Source organism: Ricinus communis, chromosome 4 (assembly GCF_019578655.1).
Source record: "Ricinus communis isolate WT05 ecotype wild-type chromosome 4, ASM1957865v1, whole genome shotgun sequence".
Classification (NCBI taxonomy): domain Eukaryota; kingdom Viridiplantae; phylum Streptophyta; class Magnoliopsida; order Malpighiales; family Euphorbiaceae; genus Ricinus; species Ricinus communis.
In genome coordinates this window covers 23,372,290-23,391,942 of record NC_063259.1, presented here as the reverse complement: position 1 = coordinate 23,391,942, position 19,653 = coordinate 23,372,290, and the positions used below count along the sequence as shown (strand labels likewise).

Below are 19,653 nucleotides of genomic sequence, written 5' to 3'. Positions count from 1 at the left end.
ACTCACGCATACTATATCCATGAATCTTCCTTGTTGCTTACCATCTATTCATATCCTTCTTCCTCAAATTAAAACTCTTTCTCTCCTCTCTGTTGACCCACCACACCCACATCCCCATATCTTTTTACTATATACCCACAACATACCAAATATCATTATTATTAACTTATATTTTAAATCCCATTTTCAGTGCCTTAATTTTTTTATATTATAATGCCCTTTTCCTCCTCTATATATATAAACTCCTTACTTCCTCAAACACAACCCAACTCATACCTCTCTTTCTTCTGTACCTTTCTAGTAAACAAAATCAAATACCCATTCTCTCCTCTTTCTCTCTCTTTCTCCCAGAACAAGAACAATAACACAACTTTAAAAAGAAAAAAAAAAAAGTGAACAACAATGGACGGAAGCTGCATAGATGAAAGTACAACAAGCGATTCTATATCCATCACTCCGACTTCAAATATCTCCCCTTCTTCAAACCCATTACCATCAAAATCACCTGAATCCCCACTTTGCCGTGTAGGAAGCGGTACAAGCGTTGTTCTTGACTCTGAATCGGGAATCGAAGCTGAGTCTCGTAAACTCCCTTCTTCTAAATACAAAGGAGTCGTTCCACAACCTAACGGCCGCTGGGGTGCCCAGATTTACGAGAAGCATCAACGGGTTTGGCTTGGTACTTTCAATGAAGAGGATGAAGCAGCAAAAGCGTACGACATCGCGGCACAGAGATTCCGTGGCCGCGATGCTATCACTAACTTCAAGCCTCAAGCCACTGATCACCAATCAGAAGAAGACGAGATCGAAACCGCTTTTCTGAACTCTCATTCAAAGGCTGAAATAGTTGACATGCTTAGGAAACATACGTACAATGATGAGTTAGAACAAAGCAAACGTAACTACACTAGCAATAATGGTCGAGGAGACAAGTTTCAAAACCGAACCAACATGAATAATGTTGGTCTTTCTGGGTCGGAAAGAATCATCATGAAAGCTCGAGAACAGCTATTCGAGAAAGCGGTTACTCCAAGTGATGTCGGAAAACTGAACCGGTTAGTTATACCAAAACAACATGCGGAAAAGCACTTCCCTTTGCAAAGTGGAAGCAATAGTACAAAAGGGGTATTGCTCAATTTTGAAGATATTACAGGGAAAGTATGGAGATTCAGGTACTCGTATTGGAACAGTAGCCAGAGCTACGTATTGACAAAAGGGTGGAGCCGTTTCGTTAAAGAGAAGAACTTGAAAGCCGGTGACATTGTTCGCTTCCTGAAGTCGACCGGGCCGGATAAGCAGCTTTATATTGATTGGAAAGTCAGGACATTAACTCCTACTGTGTCGAATCCGGTTGTCTGTTCGGTTCAACCGGTTCAGATGGTCAGGTTATTTGGAGTAAATATTTTTAAAGTACCTGGAGATAGTCATATTGAAGGGTGTAATGGGAAAAGAATTAGGGAAATGGAACTTCTATCTTTAGATTGTATCAAGAAACAAAGGGTAATTGGGGCTTTGTAACATTTTGTAATTTTGGGTTTCTGTAATTTTTTTTCTTTTTGTTCTTTTTGGGGTATTTTTGTAAGGGGAAAGAGGAAGAAGGAGAAGGGGGCTGGCAGGTGGTGTTAGATGCAAGTTGCAAAAGGTGAAATTGTAAATTACAAGACAAAAAAGCTGAAGAAAGCTGTCAATTTAAAAGGAAAAAAAAAAAAAGAAATAGATAACTGTTAATCTGTTCTGTTCATGGAGACTTTTTGAAACTGTTTAACAATTTCTTTTTCTTTTTTTCGAATTTTTGTAGCAATTTGTTGTTTATCATGGCTTTTCCCTGTGGTGTTGCTTTCCCAAAAATATCTCTTATGTTGACAAAACTATGCTTCATGGGACCTGAGAACAGAGATTAGGTATGCAAAGGAGGCTTTGCTCTTTAAAAAAAGAAGTGGGTTAGGCTAATTAGGCTATCATCATTTGTCAAATTATCTAAATTAGGAAGTGGATTGTCCTTCTTTACATGTTCTTCACATCCCATCCTCTATTTTGGCTTATCTTAACTCTACTGTGGAATGAAGGAACTAGAAGTAGAACTACGTAAATGATGGAGTTTGGTGTCAGTAGTTAAGGCAACCCATCTCTTGATCTAATGATGTTATTAGAAGTTACTGCCTTTTGGCCATCTTTTTTTTTTTCTTTCTCTGAACTAATAATTCTTTTTTGTTTTCTTGTTTTTGGTTTTTCGGGGAGATCTATTAAAGTATGTTAGGTTAAACATTATGATGATTGTTTCACAAAACAAAAATAAGAAATACATTTTAATGCATCAGAATTCAGAACTGAATTCAAGATTCATATGCCAAAACAATTTTATCGACATGTTATTCCTATGTGTATGTTTAGTACATTAATAATAGCATGTGGATGATATAATAATTTTTTTAACTTAATTTTTTTAATTTAATCATCGAATATACATTTGTGTTAATATTTTATTATTTATAAGAGTTAAATTTTGTCTGACACACTACATTATTAGATAAATAAAATTAAAATTAACTATTTTTTCTGACATCTTATTTGCTTTAAATTTTATAAAAAATCATCTAATAAAAATTTATGTGTTTAGTATGAAAGAAAACTCACTTGATAATTTTATCTTTATTAAATAATGAAATTGATTATAAGGAAATTAAATTTATTTGATGGAAGGTTCTAAATTTATAAAATTCTTCTTATTTATCATAACAAAACCACCATTGGTTCAAATATAATCTTCTGCCCATCCCTTTTTTTTAAAGAAAAATTCACATATCCTTTTATCGATCTATCGTTTCAGATATTTTCTATAACCAAAGGCAATATATATATAATATATATAACAATCAACAACAGAGATTAAAAATGATATTTGCAACGATTATAACGTTAGTGATGGCAAACAAAAATCCACAGCAATGGACACATTCATCACAAACACACTGTATTCACTATCTAAAGTTGATAATGATACTTAATTACTAATGGTCATATTTTCGTGTACATTTGCTTGTCAAATGCTTTACTAAAAAGCAATTCACAGAGCAACTAAAGTTGATTTTTGTGGGTGACTCTCTCAATGGAATAAATAAAACCCACTATCAAAAGATTAAAAAAATTGAGACCTATAAATAATAAAAAAAATATGCTTTTACCAATGAAATTTTTTAAATTCAACTCATTTTTTATAAAATAAAAGAATTTTATTTTTTATTATGTAATTTATACGTCCAAAATCTTGTATAAAATTGAAAAACAAAGGATCAAGCACATTTATTCTTACATTATTTTTCCAGATCAGAATCTGGATATTTCCAGGTAACTTCTTATCCAAATCTCAAGATCATGTTGATTAGTATTCTTTTTTCTGCAACACATGGCACGTAAATATACAATTGAGCACGGTACGTTGGTTATAATTAATTGATGACAAACCCTAATATTCTAACATGCAACTAGTACATATACGTATTAAAGAAGTGCCATTGACATTGCTAATCTATAGAAAAAATGTCAAAGCCATGAGTTAATTATGTCAAACTATATTATAGTCAAAGCTGGAATATTCAGAGGAAGAAATTAATACCCTGTCCATCATCATAAAAGATCATTGACATTTTTGCATATGACTTCAGAGATTTCAAGTTATGAAGATTATATTCCGAGTCCTCGGTTGTCTAAATAGATTGTAATCTTTTCACAGTTTTCTTTTATCATATGATTTTCTTGTCAAGTTCCAAAAGCTCACCAATCAGTTGATTGAATTTCCTGCAATGTGTTGATATTCTATGTTATTATATTCAAAGAATCTTAAGTAAATTTGTTTTGTGTGCAACTGGGTACAAGAATTAATTCAGAGAAAAAAAAAAGGAAAAAGAAAAACCTATGGAACCAGCAATTCCGTTTACTTGTCACGAAATTGACTTAGAGCTAATAAATTAAATAACCATCTTCTTCAATAACCTCAGGGGTCCATTTTCTTTATCTTACTTTTCTTTTCTCAAAATTAATTTAAGTCATCAGGCTTCACATGGGTCCTGGAATATTGTCTCCCTGGAATTTGTTATGCCATATTTGACTGGATCTATCTCTTTGAAAAAATCATGTGGTTTTTATTGAGATTTTTCTATTTTCTGTTTCTTTAATTGCAATGAAGCTGCATTGGTTTTCAAAATTAACTGAAATATTATAAGGGCAAGTTGTACAAAACTCAAGATCATACAAATTGTTGGATAATCGAGTCTGTCCGTGCATTGTATTGTAATATATTAAATTCTATTCACTCAAATACAATTTTTTTGCTTAATTAATGCCAAGGCATAATTGAATTTTTTTTCTTCTTCACTTGATAAGCTTGAATGCGGATCCCACTTCTAAAGTATCTCATCATCCTATTTGAATGTTCTATAAATCAAGGATTCCAGAGTAAATTGACTTGTTTTCCCTCTACTATAATTTGAACTTTTCTCACAGTAAGTGATATTAAAGGCCCCAAATTGGGCCGGACCATAATACTACGAGTTTTAAATATTAGCAAACCTAATTCATATACTTTTCTTTTCTTATTTCAACATATGCGTTGATTTATCTCATCTCTAGATTATTAAGCAAATGGCCGAACTTCTTTTCTAGGACTCCAAATCGTTAATTCAGGCAATAGGGCAAAACATTATTACATTTTTTATTTTATTGGTCACATAATATATGTCCACAAATTTTATGTTTGATTGATTATGTAATTGACTTTGAGGAATTTGATTGAAGACGATGAAAGATTGATAGGTCAACTCTTACCTAATTGAATTACTGAAGTGGTATGAAAGGCAGGTTTATATCCATCTCCTTCATGCCTTAATGGGTCCATCCATTAACTCTATCCTCCCTTTATCCATCAGTCATTGAGGAACCAAAACACCCATCAGCCATGCATGAAGCTCCATCAATTTTCAGAATCAATTAAAAATTAACCACTGTTTATTTAAGAACCTGTGAAATATTAAATAACGCATTTTTCTTAGTTGGGCTAAAGAAGGAGGCCCATTAGAAGGATGACGTGGATCATTAGGTGAGCCCATCTAACTACACTGGCTCAGCTTCAATTTCATGATCATCAAGGTATTGCTACATCAGATTTATTACTATATTTCATTTATACTTTTTTGTTTAAGAACATAGTTTCTGATATTTGCATTGCGCGTTTGTTGATTATGCGCCCTGTGGTGACAACAAATAAGATAGATAAAGCATTTACCATAATGAGTTAATTGACATGGCAGACATCTATAACATTTAAGGCCATACAGTATCTAAATCATAAATATTATTGTTTTAGCTCCCAATAGATTAATTGACATGGCAGACAACAATAGAACATCAAACGAGCTAACAAGAAGGAAAAACATTCAATCGACCATGTCGTCCAATAGTTTGAGCTAGTAAGAGGACAGGCTGATAGACTAAGAATCTCTAACGGGTAGATTATTGACCTCTGAATCTGTGGTCTGAAAGTTCATATATTGGGGCAAATTGTGGACAACTGCGTTTTTTTTGTTTCTTTTCTGTTATTTGAAATGAAAGTTTGATTACGTACTAACTTTTACTGTTTCTTGCTTGCTATTTATCCATCCCTGTCTGTTTCAACACGCAATTATTATTAGCTTGATATATGTGATAGTATGGGTAATATGGGCTCAAATGTAAGGCTCGAGAGGTGATAGTTTGAACAAGAAGTCTAGTCTGGAGATGTCCATAAAAAAAGACAATCTGAGGCCTAATTCAAACATTTTCAGGCCCTTTCAGGAGTCCTGAGAGATAACAAAACCAGCCATAAGTTTGTTGATTCTGTTTTGGGGCGGAGCAGAATTGGGTTGATGTCAATTTGTTTGAAAGCTCAAGCCGCATGACCCCAAATCAAGCTGCAAAATTCAATACGATTTTTTGCACCCTTACCAACAACTTTATCGGAGATTAAGACAAAAAGACCAAACAAAAGATATTTTTATCGTGCGAAATCATCCACCACCAATCGAAACCGGACAATCCGCGACGGAAGCTTCCAGAGATATTGTAAATCAGTCATCTTCTTTCTCTCCCAATTTCAGAATATAGCCTGATAAAATACCAAAAATTTTCCCACCTTGTTTCTCATGCCTGGCTGGTCCACGCGTCACAATTGTAGACGCTACTGTGCGATTTACTTACTATTTATGTAGTATCGGGGTCCTCTTCTGTTGCTAGCACCTGGCAGTTGATACTCTTGTTGCTCAAAATCTTTAAGGAAAAAGAAAAAGAAGAAAAGAATGGCAAGCATCTCTCAATTGAATCAATTTCCATGCAAGACTCTTTCTACACCTCCCTGTAATTCCAAATTCACTTCAAGACCCTCTGTTTTCTCGATCAAAACCACCACTTCCATCTGTAGACCAACACTTTCAACCGGCACAAGACCCGTCTTCTCGATTAGAGCCGTGGATGCCGAAGACGAGTGGGGCCCCGATTATGAGGATTCAGCCGTTGCCGTAGCTGAAGAGGAGTCGGAGGAGAAGCTTAAGCCTACTGAGGTGACAGAAATTGATAGCCTCAAGAAACAGCTGGTTGATTCCTTTTATGGGACCGATCGTGGATTAAAGGCCACTAGCGAAACCAGAGCTGAAATTGTGGAGCTTATTACCCAACTTGAATCCAAGAACCCTACCGCTGCCCCCACTGAGGCCCTGACTCTTCTCAACGGCAAGTGGATTCTTGCGTAAGTTTCTTTCTTTCTTTCTTTCCCTACTTCTGCTGGGAATTTTATTCATTTCAACTTTGAATGATGAAAATAGAGTTTTGACATGCATAATTTGATGGGCAGATATTGCTTATACCAGTTGACTATTATTTAGGCATCTTTAAACATACATATTCCAACTTCTCCTGTTGTACTATAAGTGATTTAAAGAAAAGTTTTTAAGAGCCATTTCTTGGACTGACCTAATAGAAGCTTTCATTAGTGAGGAGTTAATGGTTCTGAACTTTCACATCATGCCATAACTTTGGATATTATATTGACAATATATTATATGCTTCACTATTTTGCATACTCATGTTATGAAAGCCAACTTTTCCTTTGGCTAGGAATCAAGCTGCAACACTTATATTTTCCAGCCACGAATCAGATTGATATGTCTTCTTGTTAATCAAATAAGAGACTGTGCTCTAACTCTAGAATATATATATTGAATTTACTCTTGATAACTGCAATAAACTTGTAATTGCTGTCTTGTTTTCTAGCACTCTGGTTTTTGTAGCTAGCTAACTGTGTGCAAGTTCAATTTGGTCATTAAGATGAAATGGAAATTGCAACCAAGTTTATTTGACAAGCAACTTAATTTGTTTCCTCAAATTAGTCTGATTTACAAGGCTGGCTTAATGATTTATAAGGTTTGATAATGTTTCATAATGGCGTTTACTCTTACTAAAAATTAACAGAACTAGCGGAAGATAGATGCATATTTTGAGTTTGAGTTTATTGCACTTCCATAACGAATCCTTTCCTACATTAAGATTTCTGAGCAGAAGGGTTAACGGTAATCAATTTCAATATGATAGGTTTAGTCTTTACAATGTCTGGTGATTATGATCATTTATGTGGTGATTTACTACTGCAGATACACTTCTTTCTCTGGTTTATTCCCATTGTTGTCAAGGGGCACTCTGCCACTGGTGAAGGTGGAAGAAATATCGCAGACAATTGATTCAGAGAATTTCACTGTCCAAAATTCTGTCCAGTTTTCAGGGCCACTAGCTACTACTTCCATTAGTACCAATGCCAAATTTGAAGTCCGAAGCCCCAAGAGAGTGCAGGTTAGTTTTCATTATTAGTAACCTTTCCCTCTATTCTAAACTGCCTGCAACTTTGGACACTAAACAAATAAGCATTAAGCAATATATCACTCTGGAGGAAGAATGGGTTTAGGAATGGATGAAAAATGGAGTTTGTTCAATTGGATGCGTAGCATGGACATGAAAATATATTACTTCAAATTATGTGATAGGTTGTAGTATTCTTGTTTATCATCTGAAAGGGATTGAAATTCTTCTTTCAAATGATGGTGCGGATTTATATCAAATTGCCCTTTATCCTTTATTTATTTATTAACCTGTTTATTATTTATTCAGATCAAGTTTGATGAAGGCATCATTGGGACCCCCCAGCTGACAGATTCCATAGTATTACCAGAAAATGTGGAATTCCTGGGACAAAAGATTGATCTCACGCCCTTTAAAGGCATAATAACCTCTGTTCAGGACACAGCATCATCTGTTGCAAAGACTATTTCCAGCCAGCCACCATTGAAAATTCCCATCTCAAACAACAATGCTCAATCATGGTTACTGACCACATACCTTGATGAAGATCTCAGAATCTCAAGGGCTGATGCTGGCAGCATATTTGTGCTCATCAAGGAAGGCAGCCCTCTATTGACATCCTTAACAAACTAGAATGATCTCCTTTCCTTTGTTACTGTGAAATAGTGCCCTTCTCCAATATTGTATTGGATTACAGAATAATACTTGAGTGTAAAAATTAAGAGATTCGAGTGTAAGTTGATTAATAGAGTTCTACATACTTGATATTTCTTGAGTTCTAAAAGGTCGTCTTCTGCTACCATGAATTTTAGGTTCTAACTCGTAAAACTTGCCAGCCTGGAACTTTTGCTGCAGTTCCACTTCCTGATGAAAATGCGAAAACCAGAGGAACCTAACAACTTGGGACACTGTATGCTAACAAATAAAATTGCATAATATTATCAATTATGTGCCTCTAACGCAGCAAGGAGCATAACTACTCTTTTATCTGACAAAAAATAAGCATTCTTTTTTTCTCCTTCAAGTAAAATATATTCACCCTTGTATCCGAATCAAATTTAATAATTGGACTAATATTGCAAGAACCTTCTATCTCCGTCAAGTGATTGATCAATAACAATCAGACTGCTGTAATTTCTGTACAGAAACCAACCCATTACTGGGAGCTAGGATTTGTTCTTCATGTTTATCAATGCACAATTCATGGTACAATAGAAAAAAACATGTCTGCCCTCTTGAAAGAGACAAATTCAGGATGAAAGATTATTCTATACGATAACAACTCGTGTATCAGAAGGACAATAAAGAAAACATTAGTGAAGACAAACGAGACTCATTTTCTTTCTTTACAGAAAATATACGCATTACAATCTTTGATTAATCTGAATGAAAATAAAATTCAGTATTTAGAGTTTCTCCCCAAACCTGTACTAATAGCTAAAAGGAAGCAAATTTTTTGGAAGGGCATGGTTTTATGAATTTCTTTTGTTTATATATTTACAAATGAAGGTAAACTACTGAAATGGAAATCGGGTCTTATTCAAAACTACATCAGTGTAGCTATGGTCCAGGCGTTGGGTTTGAGAGAAGCAATATAATTTAGAAAGGAGAAAGGAGAAAGGAGAAAGGGCAAAAATAATAAAAATAGTAATAAGTATTTTCTTAATTGGGCTAGAGAATCAGGCCCATAAAAGAATTATGTGGATCATAAGCTAAGCCCATATAACCAAAATTGCCCAACTTAATTTTCATCGGTCGAACAAAAAATCTGGAGCTTCTCTCTTTCGTTTATCTTCAATTCACCAACAATCTGCAGGCACTATGACACACAGATAGAAATGGTTTCCACTGCTTCCTCACTATCAATTACAGCTTCTCTGCAAGCCTCATCGTCATCATCATGGTCAAAGTCATCTCTTTTCACTGGACTTCCACTTACCATTTCACCTGCTACCCGAACAACCGGTAAACAATTAGTCTCTTCAAAGTCACTCGTTGTCTTCTCAAAGAAGATTTCCGGGTTACAAGAGGCCATGAGAATCAGGAGGTATACACTTTGATATTCTTAAATTTTTATGCGTCATTTGATTTTGATTGATTGAATATTATTTTTGAAAATGATAAAATAGAGAACGGGAGCTTCTTCAAAGTAACGTAAAGCTGAGAAAGAGGCTGCCATTAAGACGTGGAAGAGTATCGCCACGTCTTCCTGTACCTGAAGACATACAAAAGCCACCTTATGTAGGTTCGAACATATTACCGGAACTCTCTAGCGAGCATCAATTTCATGATTCTGAAGGTATTGCTAAAATGACAGCTGCTTGTGAACTCGCAGCTCGCGTATTAAATGCCGCTGGTAAATTAGTTAGGGTAAGAATTTTTGTAATTAAACTAATTTAAACTAGTACATTTAATTAAATAATAATATCTGCATTTACTTGTTACGTGCTGTGACAGCCTTCGGTGACAACAAATGAGATAGACAAAGCAGTGCATCAAATGATAATAGAGGCAGGTGCATATCCTTCACCCCTCGGATATGGAGGATTTCCTAAGAGTGTTTGTACTTCAGTTAATGAGTGTATGTGTCATGGCATACCTGATTCTCGTCAGCTACAGGTTTGGTGTTACTGCATCCGTGTACAACGACACGCATATATGCATTATGTTTGTTGCTAATAATAAGCATTCGTCTCCTGTGCAGGATGGTGACATTATCAACATTGATGTGACTGTTTACTTAAATGTACTTTTCTTATCTATCAATTTCTATTTCATTTGCTTGTGTTGTTCTGTACCTTGAGTGTGCATGAAAAATGATAATGTTGTTATTGTGTTACTTTGCAATTTGACTAATAAGGCAACATGAATGTTCCGGACAGAAAGACCTTTTGGAATGCATTTTGATACAGAATTAACACTACCGTTTCCTTGCACCTGAATTTTATTGTTGTATCTGAGGCTGAAGAAATTGCTCAACTTAGCATCATTATATATTTCTTATTGTGCAATTGTCAGTGGCATGTATTGTCCAACACTGAATCCTTGTCTTATGCCATTTCATTACCAAAAAGGTCGATGAAAATATGTTGAACATAAGACCCCATTACTAAATTACATAAGAATTTACACATGTTTAAAAGAAATATCTTTTCAATTTTGCTCAGCATACTATGGAAATTGAGATAAGTAATAACATTTTTGCATTTTCCCTTTAGAGTATCATTTGTGTCAATGTGGACATGCATAATGAGGAAAATAATGATTGCTGCTAATGCAGATTACATATGGATGGAGTTTGAGTTGAATAGAGTGCAAATATCATATAAATAAATTTAAAAATCACATAAATACTACATGTTGGAAATATTTCTTTTTTTTTTTTTCATTTTTTTGCTTTAGATGTGCTCTTACATGTGAAGAACATATAGCTGATTGCCCTTTGTATCATATGCTCTCTGTTTCCTCTTAGGGATATCATGGTGACACATCAAAGACATTTTTGTGCGGTAACGTGAGTGATTCTCTTCAGCGTCTTGTGAAGGTAAAATCTTTACCAGTGTGAGTAAGAAAAGTAATTTTTATTTTTTATTTTTTTTTATCATCATGCTTGTAGTTATTCAACAATCATATGAATATGATTTAAGTTGGCTAAGCAACTGATGCTTCGTTCCACAATTTTGTATTATGTATCGCTCTATAGAGGTCATAAAATATTCAGTTTTTGTTTTGTATTTGCTGGATTTATGTGTATATATAGATTTCTAGTTTCATCACTACCTTTTGTGACAGGTGACTGAAGAGTGCATGGAAAGAGGAATAGGTGTTTGCAAGGATGGTGCTAGTTTCAAGAAAATAGGAAAGAGAATTAGGTAACACCACTCTCTCCCTGATGAGTGGTTACCAACTCATGTATGAAGGGAATTATACTTTTAATGAGGAAGTATAAACTAATGTATGAAGGGAATTATACTTTTAATTAGGGAGTATAAAATAATGTATGAAGGGAATTATACTTTTAATGAAGAAGTATAAAATAATATTGTCCTCTCGTTTCTAGAGTCTGTACTCTGTAGGAGATAATGAGACATCACTTAAGCTGGCAAGTCCTAGTGGTTAAAGTAACCCTTTAAGATTTATGATATGTTAAGATATGCAAATTCTGACTTAATTATCATAGTTAGGTGGAAGACTCATTTTCATAGTCAGATTATTTATATAAACTATGCAGTCATGTATGAGAGTGGTTCGTAGCTTTAACACTTGTATAAATATGTGAATCTAGCATGAGAGTAATGAAAAATTCATTGGTATTAGTACGAATCAGAATTATTTATCTATCATTCTGCATTTGCATTACTTGGGATTTTTTATGGTAACTAATTTCTGAACAGCTCTTATAAACTTTTTCATGCTAGTATATATAGTCCAATGAAATCAGAAGATATAAGATTTTAATAATTCAATCATGCAGCGCAATAATCTCCTTTAAGAGAGGCTAGGACTTAATTATTTCATTTCATGTCTTTTCTAAAGAAATGTTGCAGTTCATGCTTCTGCTTCAGAGACTATACCCAAGTGTTTCCTACCTTAAAAGCTAGTTAGCTTGATTTTGTTTCATGAAAGATTCTGTATTTCTTTTTGTTAAAATTATCATACTTGCATTATTCTCTCAGTGAGCATGCTGAAAAATACGGTTATGGTGTGGTGGAGCGTTTTGTTGGGCATGGTGTTGGAACCGTGTTTCACTCTCAGCCAATAATATTGCATCACCGTGAGTGAACTTCCTATGCTAGTAGTTAATATTATATATTTATGTATTTTTCCTTTATCTCCTTTTCATTTCATAATCAAAGGCTGTGGTAAAATAGTTTTAGATGTTCAATGTGTAGTGCACCATCTCTTGAATCATCCTGAGGGAAACCATCTGAGTTGCGGAAGTGACAGCCCTCTGTTTCCGTTCCTCTCTTAGCAACTCATGAACTAATATCTGTTTCTGTTGGGTCAAAATAAAGTTCTGGATCAATTCAATCAACCCTCAACCCCCAACCCCTCCCAGTCAAAGAATCTTTCTTGCTTTTGCTGTCCTTATTGTCATGCCATCAAAGCACTCCAGTATCTGTTCTCTCTCTCATATTTGGAATAAGTATCTTTGTTGACGAATTGCTATTTGCTATTAAGTTGGTATTAGATTATCTTGAAATCCAATTGAAAGGACCTCCGATGAATGAGATGACCCAAAATATTGCATCGTTAATTAGTTAGAGTTTCATTCCTGGTCTTTAGGCTTCCTACTAATGTTTGTTGATATTTGTTTTCTTGTGCTACTGGATTTTGGACGTGTAACTTGGTAATTGATTGCCTGCAGGGAATGATATGCCCGGTACGATGGTTGAAGGTCAAACATTTACCATTGGTGAGTTAATTTCTATATTTGGCTTAAAGCATTTTGATTTTGTAGGATTGCCAACTTCTATTTGGTTGTAAAATTGAGTGTTAGCATTTTGCAACTGAAGATGGCATGTACACATCGCTTTTAGCATATATGTAGCTGGTTTTTACTATTCTTTTGCCTCTTCTACAGAGAATTTCATTTAATTGAATTTAGATTTTTATCATATTGTTAAAGCATCTAAACGTAAAATTGAAGTTAGTAGAGGAAGATATCTGTAACTCCGTTAAATTAATCACTGTTTGACGGTGCTAAAGTGCACAACTTAAAACCCTAAGTAGTTGGCACTTGGCAAGATATTTATAAGTTTAATGCCATACTTTATTTTGATCATAATCAATATTGTTTATCTGGTATCCATCTTCATCTGTGGCTCCAATAGAATAATTAACAAAACAGACTTAGAATAATAAAACATCGAAAGGGTACGAGGGACAACAATCAAGAGCAGGCCCATTTATAAGGGTAGAGCATCTAGTCTAATAGTTTGAGCTAGTAAGTGGATATGCTCATATGCTGTAAATATCAAAGACAAGTTGATAATTGACTTCTTAATCTGTGGGTTGAAAGTTCAAATTTGAACTTCTATATTGGGAAAAACACTGCATCATCATTGATTTAGTAACAGATGCAGAAGAATATTGGAACTGTTATTTTAAGGTTAATTTTTGTTTGTTTGGTTTCCATCTTTTGGGGAAACATGCCTTTCATTCTTTGCTTGCTAAATATATCATAATTTGATAAGAAAGGAGTAATTTAAGATGGTGCCCTAATGGTGATCATATTTTATGTGTACTGAAATATTGTAATTAATTTTAACTTTTTTCCCTGCAGAACCGATTCTTACGATGGGAAGCATCGAATGTGTAACATGGCCTGACAACTGGACGACTTTAACAGCTGATGGCAGCCCTGCTGCACAATTTGAACATACTATTTTAATTACCAGAACTGGTGCAGAAATTTTGACAAAATGCTGAAATAATGTTAATTATTGTGATTTTGGCCTCCATATCATTTCAGATATTATACATTTTTGGCAAAGCTGCAAAAGCCCTTTCCAATTCAAATGGCTTTCTGGACTGTTTAAATTATACAAGGTTAGTTAAGACGCAGTCTTGGTTATATGTGCTTCTTAGCACGTAGGCAGATAACGTAATTTAGTAAGGTTGTCATTATGGTTCTAGGATTTGCAAAGCAATTCCAAGAATGCTTCATCTATTGATGGCTAGACAAGTAATGATGACTGCAAGATTCTGTTCTGGTCCTGGGTATAGGAGTAGAATTCACTATGTTAACACGTACTATTGTTATTATCAGTTGGTTGGTTTATATCTGTCTGAATATTAATTTACTAGTCGTGATTTGCTTGAACTACTGAAGCAGTATAGTTTCAGGGAAATGGTACTGATACTTCCTAGCACGCTTTAATATGCGCGGATGGAAAGGCAAATCTGAATTAGCTATTCTCCGTGATGTCAGTATCTGTGGTCCTCTGTTGCTTTTAATTGGTTAGTTTTTATTCTAATCATTTAACTATTGCAAGTCCTTTTCTAATAATTCAGAAGGAAGAGGAAAAAGAATCTGTTCAGAAACATAAATTGATCAGAAGCTACTTGTTTGATTTTGGAGCTGTCTGTTTATCTTCCAAGTGCTGAGAGCAAACCTCTCTCTTCTATTTTTGGTCCATGTATCTACAGGTTGATTCTGGTTATGTGTTTATTTTCACTTTGATGCAACATGTGATTTTATCTATGTATGAACTCATTACACATTACATCAACTTTTCATATCAAAGACCTTAATGTTTCTTCCTGTTTCTTTCATCTGTCATTTTTCTTGTGGGGAGCTCCACTTGCTCATGGTTTGGTTTGAAAAATTTTGAGTCTAAAAACTTGAATCATTTCCAAGTTTTGCTCTATAATTTTTCTTATCCACATAAAAATCAAAGTTATATCAGATATGCAAAATCGAACCCAAACTAGAAACCCAAAAAAAAATCTAGAAAAAAAAATGAAATCGAAATCATAATATCAGTTTGTAGCGATCTTTAGTGGCATCAGATGTAGCTTTACAAGTACAGGACTTGGAATTTGCCGCTTCCTCGTGGAGAATAAGCAACTTCCGCGTCAAGGTAGTGGAGAATCAGGTTGGGCTTAATATACCACAACTAAGCGTACAAAGATTCTAAAGTCCTTTTTGCATCATTGCATGTGGGAATTTAGTTAACAGCTTGACACATTGAAGATGAAGGAACAATTGTATAGTTTGGCAATTATTCTGTCATAAGAATAGTCAGGTCATACCACTAACATTTGAAATTGTAGGTCTAATAGGAAGCCCTTCAACAAATGTTCTCTGTTTCTAAAAGAAACTAATTTCTACCAACGCAGCACGTGGAAAGAAATAGATTTCTTGGTCTAAATACTAGCAGTGGTTTTCCTCGAAGTTTCTCCAGCCGAGACTTTAATTTAACTTTTGAATCTTCTCTCAGATAGTCGAAGTTAGGTGTTTAATTTTTTTACCCCCCTTATTTATTTATCCTGATTTATTTTCACGTGTAATCATGATAGAGAGAGGGGAAAAAATAAAAAAAGCTTGTCATCTCTATCTAGATTCTTGAGTTGACCCGTAAAGTAACAGGAATGGAAGGTACACCACCAACTTTATAAAGATCGATGGTTAATTCTCAAAAAATTATTACCATAATTTATACCATATATGCGCTAAAATAATGTCCTCATGTAACAAACTTAAGTTCAGTTTTTTTCTCTTTTCTAAAATGTCTGCAAAATGAGAGAATTCCTTTCTTTTTCTCTTTTGGCGACTGTTCTAATAAATTGTCCAACTTGTTGATTAAAAAAACTATCTACGTCAAGAGGGTTGTCTTGGTCTTCTGCATGCATATATAAGTAGGTTTAGTAATTTTGGGTTGTAGATGTACATTGGCATATCTTAACATCCATCCATTAATTCCTCAAGCTTCCCAATATTCCTCATTGATCATCAATGGCCTCTACAGCATTTCTCAAGGGAATGTCTTCTCTAAGGTTCTCTAACATAGTAACATCTCACTCACCTTTTCGGTCCACAAAACAATTGGGTTTCTTTCACTCGAAAGCCTTCTCATCAACCCAAAAGTTTAAAAACTCCACTTCTCATCAAGAATATTTCTCAACAGGGACAAGCTCCCGGAAAAGCTTTGCCACCAAAGCTTTCTTCTCCACCAAACCGGCGTCGTTGCAAGAGTCTCCAAGACCTAGTAATTATTTACTTTTTCAATTTCTGAAAATTATATCGATATTTTATCTTTGCTTCAATTGGAAAGTTAGCGTTATGACTTCACAGTTTCTAGTTTCAAGTACTAGTGGTTACTAATGCATATGTTTCTTTTTCCCCTCTATATCCGACAGCGAAAATTCAAGAACTAAACGTGTACGAGATCAACGAACGAGACAGGGAAAGCCCAGCAATCCTAAAACTGAGTAAGAAACCTGATCAACTAGCACTTGGCGATCTTGTTCCTTTCACAAACAAGCTCTACTCTGGAGACCTAAAGAAAAGGTTAGGTATAACTGCTGGTCTATCAGTACTTATCAAGCACGTGCCAGAAAAGAATGGTGACCGATACGAAGCAATATATAGCTTCTACTTTGGTGATTATGGGCATATATCAGTTCAAGGAGCATATTTAACCTATGATGACACTTATTTAGCTGTGACTGGTGGAACTGGAATCTTTGAAGGAGTGTACGGACAGGTCAAGCTGCATCAGATTGTTTTCCCTTACAAGCTTTTTTATACTTTCTACTTGAAAGGGATACCTGATTTGCCAGATGAACTATTGGGAACCCCAGTCACCCCTTCGCTGACCGTTGAACCTGCTTCGACTGCTAAGGCGGCTCAGCCTTCCGGGACCATTCTTCACTTCACCGATTGATGCTGTCCATGAGCTCTGACCTGTGTTCTTTTATTCCTAGAAAGCTAGGAATGTACGATGATGTGTTATATTTCCATTTTATTTAATTATTTGTTTTTTTCATTTGATGGAGATATATACTTCTAACTAACTAATACAACATTTGGAATAAGGGAAGAAGTATAACAAACAAGAAGAATCTAATGTTGGCAAATTCTCACTGGAAATGCCCTCACCAATTTTTTGACCAAAAATATTATAAAAAAAAAGAGTGAAATTCCAAGATTTTAAATAGGTCTTGTGAGTGAAATCTAATAGAGGTTTTTGGGATTTATCTTTATATATGCTGGAATCGTAGATAAATTAAGGTTTAAGAGTTGAGAAATACATCCACTCAGAGAAAAATGAATTAGGAAAGAGTGAGGTTACCATTACCAGGATTATAATAATTTATGTTCATCAAAATTCGTGCAGTATTTTAATAAAAATGTATAAAGCTCTAAGAATTTGCTTCATACAGTCATCAATTAATAATAATTCTGGTAACAGACGATGGAAGATGATAATCCTTTAAGCAACAGAAGATTGAACATAAAAAGAATTGTTTTTGACTTTTGCATCATTTCGCCATCAGTAAGAATGCCACTTGGGAAATCCTTTACTCTCGACAGTATGAATTTCTTTTTTCTTAATTCTTTGTAGAATAATTTTGAAAATATTATTTTTAAATGTAATGGACTGATTCAGAAGTGAACATCCTTATGATCATCTAAGAATAGGTATTTATGCTGATGTCAGCTTTTAAATAGTGTAAATTACTTTTATCTCTATTTATTAATAATATGAATTTTAAGATCTTGTCTTATTTAATCCGATCAACAAATTTGACACGTCATCATTAGTGTAACCTAAATCCCTAATTCCCTCAATTACACATGATTCCATTAAATGATACAAGCTTTATTTTTAAGTCTCAATGATGACATGAAATTATATGTAATATATTCCTTTTTTAAAAGTCACCTAAGCTGTCGGTGCAGAAAAATTTAATTGGTGATATTAGAATTAAAGTTAAATAATTTTAGTTATAAATTAAAAGTTTTGATACTTCTCATATAATCTATATATATATAATTTTTGAGACTTAAATTTTCTTTTGATACTTGTGTTTAATTTTTGACACATAAATTTTTTATTTTGACATTTTTAATACATAAAATTCAAATTTATATATAATTTTATGATTTAATCTATTAATTTTTTAATTCATAATAAATATTAATTTTAATCCTAAGAAATAACATTTAAATACAATTTAATATTGTATTAACTTATATATCAATTTTATAATTAAATAATAATTTTAACCCTATTCTAAAAAATATCATATTAACTGTATTTTAATATTATATTATAATAAATTAATTTCCTAATCATTATAATTTTAAAAAATAATATTTTAAATTATATCTTAAATACTAATAAATTTTAAAAATATAATAATAATAATAATAATAATTTTTAATTTTAAAATATAATAATATCAATAAATATTTCAATATAATTTTTATATTATTACTAATAAAATTATAAAATACTTAAAAAATTTAAAAAAATATAAAATAAACACTAAATAGTAAAAATTTATCTAATTTTTATTTATAAGTTTTAATTTTATAATCAAAATTATTTACTAACTTACAAATAAATAATTAGTCTATTCGTTAATTTCTTATTACACCTGGCCAACGACCACCAGAAACAAAGTTTCTGATAGCTCTCTTGCATTTGAAGCTGCTTTTTTGTGGCTTTTGTAAAAAGTTCAAACCGCCTATTCTTTTAAAACTAATTAGAAACAAAGTTTGTGCTAATTATCCTGATTGTCATTAACTTATGAACGATGCAAATTTTTCTCCATCACTATTTTTGCGACAGATTAACCACAACAATACATCGGTTTGATGAGGTTCATTTTTAATAATTCAGTAAATGGGTAGAAAATTTAACATCAATAAAATCTAATAATAAGAAAGAATGAATGAGAAAAGAAAAGAAAAAAACAAGGCTTAACTCAAAGTGGGATCCACTAAATGAGATTTCTTTTTTATAATAAGTGTAAAAAAATTATTATTTTATTGTGTAGCTCACGAAACGAGAATGGAAAAGAAAAAATATGATAGAAAGAAGAAGAATTGAAAAAAAAAAAAGAAGAAATAGAGCAAAGCAAAAAAAATAAAATCGAGAGAAGAAAATTAAAGAAATGAAAAACAGAAAATAAAAAGAAAATATAGAAAATAAAAAATAAAATAATAAGAAAAGGAATTTAAAAAGCTTAGAATTAGCGATGGACTAAACATGTCATTAAAATAAATAAATAGGGGAGAAAGATTAAAGTTAGTGCTTATTG

The 19,653-nt window shown here is 33.3% G+C and overlaps 4 protein-coding genes across 4 annotated transcripts; all 4 read left to right on the top strand.

The window, feature by feature from the left end:
• Positions 1-234: 234 nt before the first annotated feature.
• LOC8269518 (AP2/ERF and B3 domain-containing transcription factor RAV1) lies at positions 235-1,741 on the top strand. The gene has a single exon (XM_002524363.4). It carries the CDS (start codon positions 403-405, stop codon positions 1,516-1,518), a length of 1,116 nt encoding a protein of 371 aa, XP_002524409.2. The 5' UTR covers positions 235-402; the 3' UTR covers positions 1,519-1,741.
• Positions 1,742-6,021: 4,280 nt separating this feature from the next.
• LOC8269519 (plastid-lipid-associated protein, chloroplastic) lies at positions 6,022-8,642 on the top strand. Its single transcript, XM_002524364.4, has 3 exons — positions 6,022-6,772; positions 7,674-7,869; positions 8,185-8,642. Exons 1-3 carry the CDS (start codon positions 6,327-6,329, stop codon positions 8,506-8,508), a joined length of 966 nt encoding a protein of 321 aa, XP_002524410.1. The 5' UTR covers positions 6,022-6,326; the 3' UTR covers positions 8,509-8,642.
• A 989-nt stretch (positions 8,643-9,631) lies between these two features.
• Positions 9,632-14,397, top strand: LOC8269520 (methionine aminopeptidase 1B, chloroplastic). Its single transcript, XM_002524365.3, has 9 exons — positions 9,632-9,922; positions 10,005-10,245; positions 10,333-10,494; positions 10,580-10,621; positions 11,348-11,419; positions 11,668-11,747; positions 12,552-12,649; positions 13,244-13,291; positions 14,162-14,397. Exons 1-9 carry the CDS (start codon positions 9,714-9,716, stop codon positions 14,305-14,307), a joined length of 1,098 nt encoding a protein of 365 aa, XP_002524411.2. The 5' UTR covers positions 9,632-9,713; the 3' UTR covers positions 14,308-14,397.
• A 1,848-nt stretch (positions 14,398-16,245) lies between these two features.
• On the top strand, positions 16,246-17,369 carry LOC8269521 (allene oxide cyclase, chloroplastic). The gene is made up of 2 exons (XM_002524366.3): positions 16,246-16,589; positions 16,741-17,369. Exons 1-2 carry the CDS (start codon positions 16,337-16,339, stop codon positions 17,265-17,267), a joined length of 780 nt encoding a protein of 259 aa, XP_002524412.1. The 5' UTR covers positions 16,246-16,336; the 3' UTR covers positions 17,268-17,369.
• Positions 17,370-19,653: the final 2,284 nt, after the last annotated feature.

What these genes read in the sequence shown, in the direction of transcription:
- LOC8269518 (XM_002524363.4), top strand. Translation starts at nt 403, where the DNA reads ATGGACGGAAGCTGCATAGATGAAAGTACAACAAGCGATTCTATATCC.
- LOC8269519 (XM_002524364.4), top strand. Translation starts at nt 6,327, where the DNA reads ATGGCAAGCATCTCTCAATTGAATCAATTTCCATGCAAGACTCTTTCT. An exon ending in AACGGCAAGTGGATTCTTGC is followed by an intron (nt 6,773 to 7,673) that starts GTAAGTTTCTTT and finishes TTACTACTGCAG; the next exon opens with ATACACTTCTTTCTCTGGTT. An exon ending in GAAGCCCCAAGAGAGTGCAG is followed by an intron (nt 7,870 to 8,184) that starts GTTAGTTTTCAT and finishes TTATTTATTCAG; the next exon opens with ATCAAGTTTGATGAAGGCAT.
- LOC8269520 (XM_002524365.3), top strand. Translation starts at nt 9,714, where the DNA reads ATGGTTTCCACTGCTTCCTCACTATCAATTACAGCTTCTCTGCAAGCC. An exon ending in AAAATAGGAAAGAGAATTAG is followed by an intron (nt 11,748 to 12,551) that starts GTAACACCACTC and finishes TTATTCTCTCAG; the next exon opens with TGAGCATGCTGAAAAATACG. An exon ending in AGGTCAAACATTTACCATTG is followed by an intron (nt 13,292 to 14,161) that starts GTGAGTTAATTT and finishes TTTTCCCTGCAG; the next exon opens with AACCGATTCTTACGATGGGA.
- LOC8269521 (XM_002524366.3), top strand. Translation starts at nt 16,337, where the DNA reads ATGGCCTCTACAGCATTTCTCAAGGGAATGTCTTCTCTAAGGTTCTCT. An exon ending in GCAAGAGTCTCCAAGACCTA is followed by an intron (nt 16,590 to 16,740) that starts GTAATTATTTAC and finishes TATATCCGACAG; the next exon opens with CGAAAATTCAAGAACTAAAC.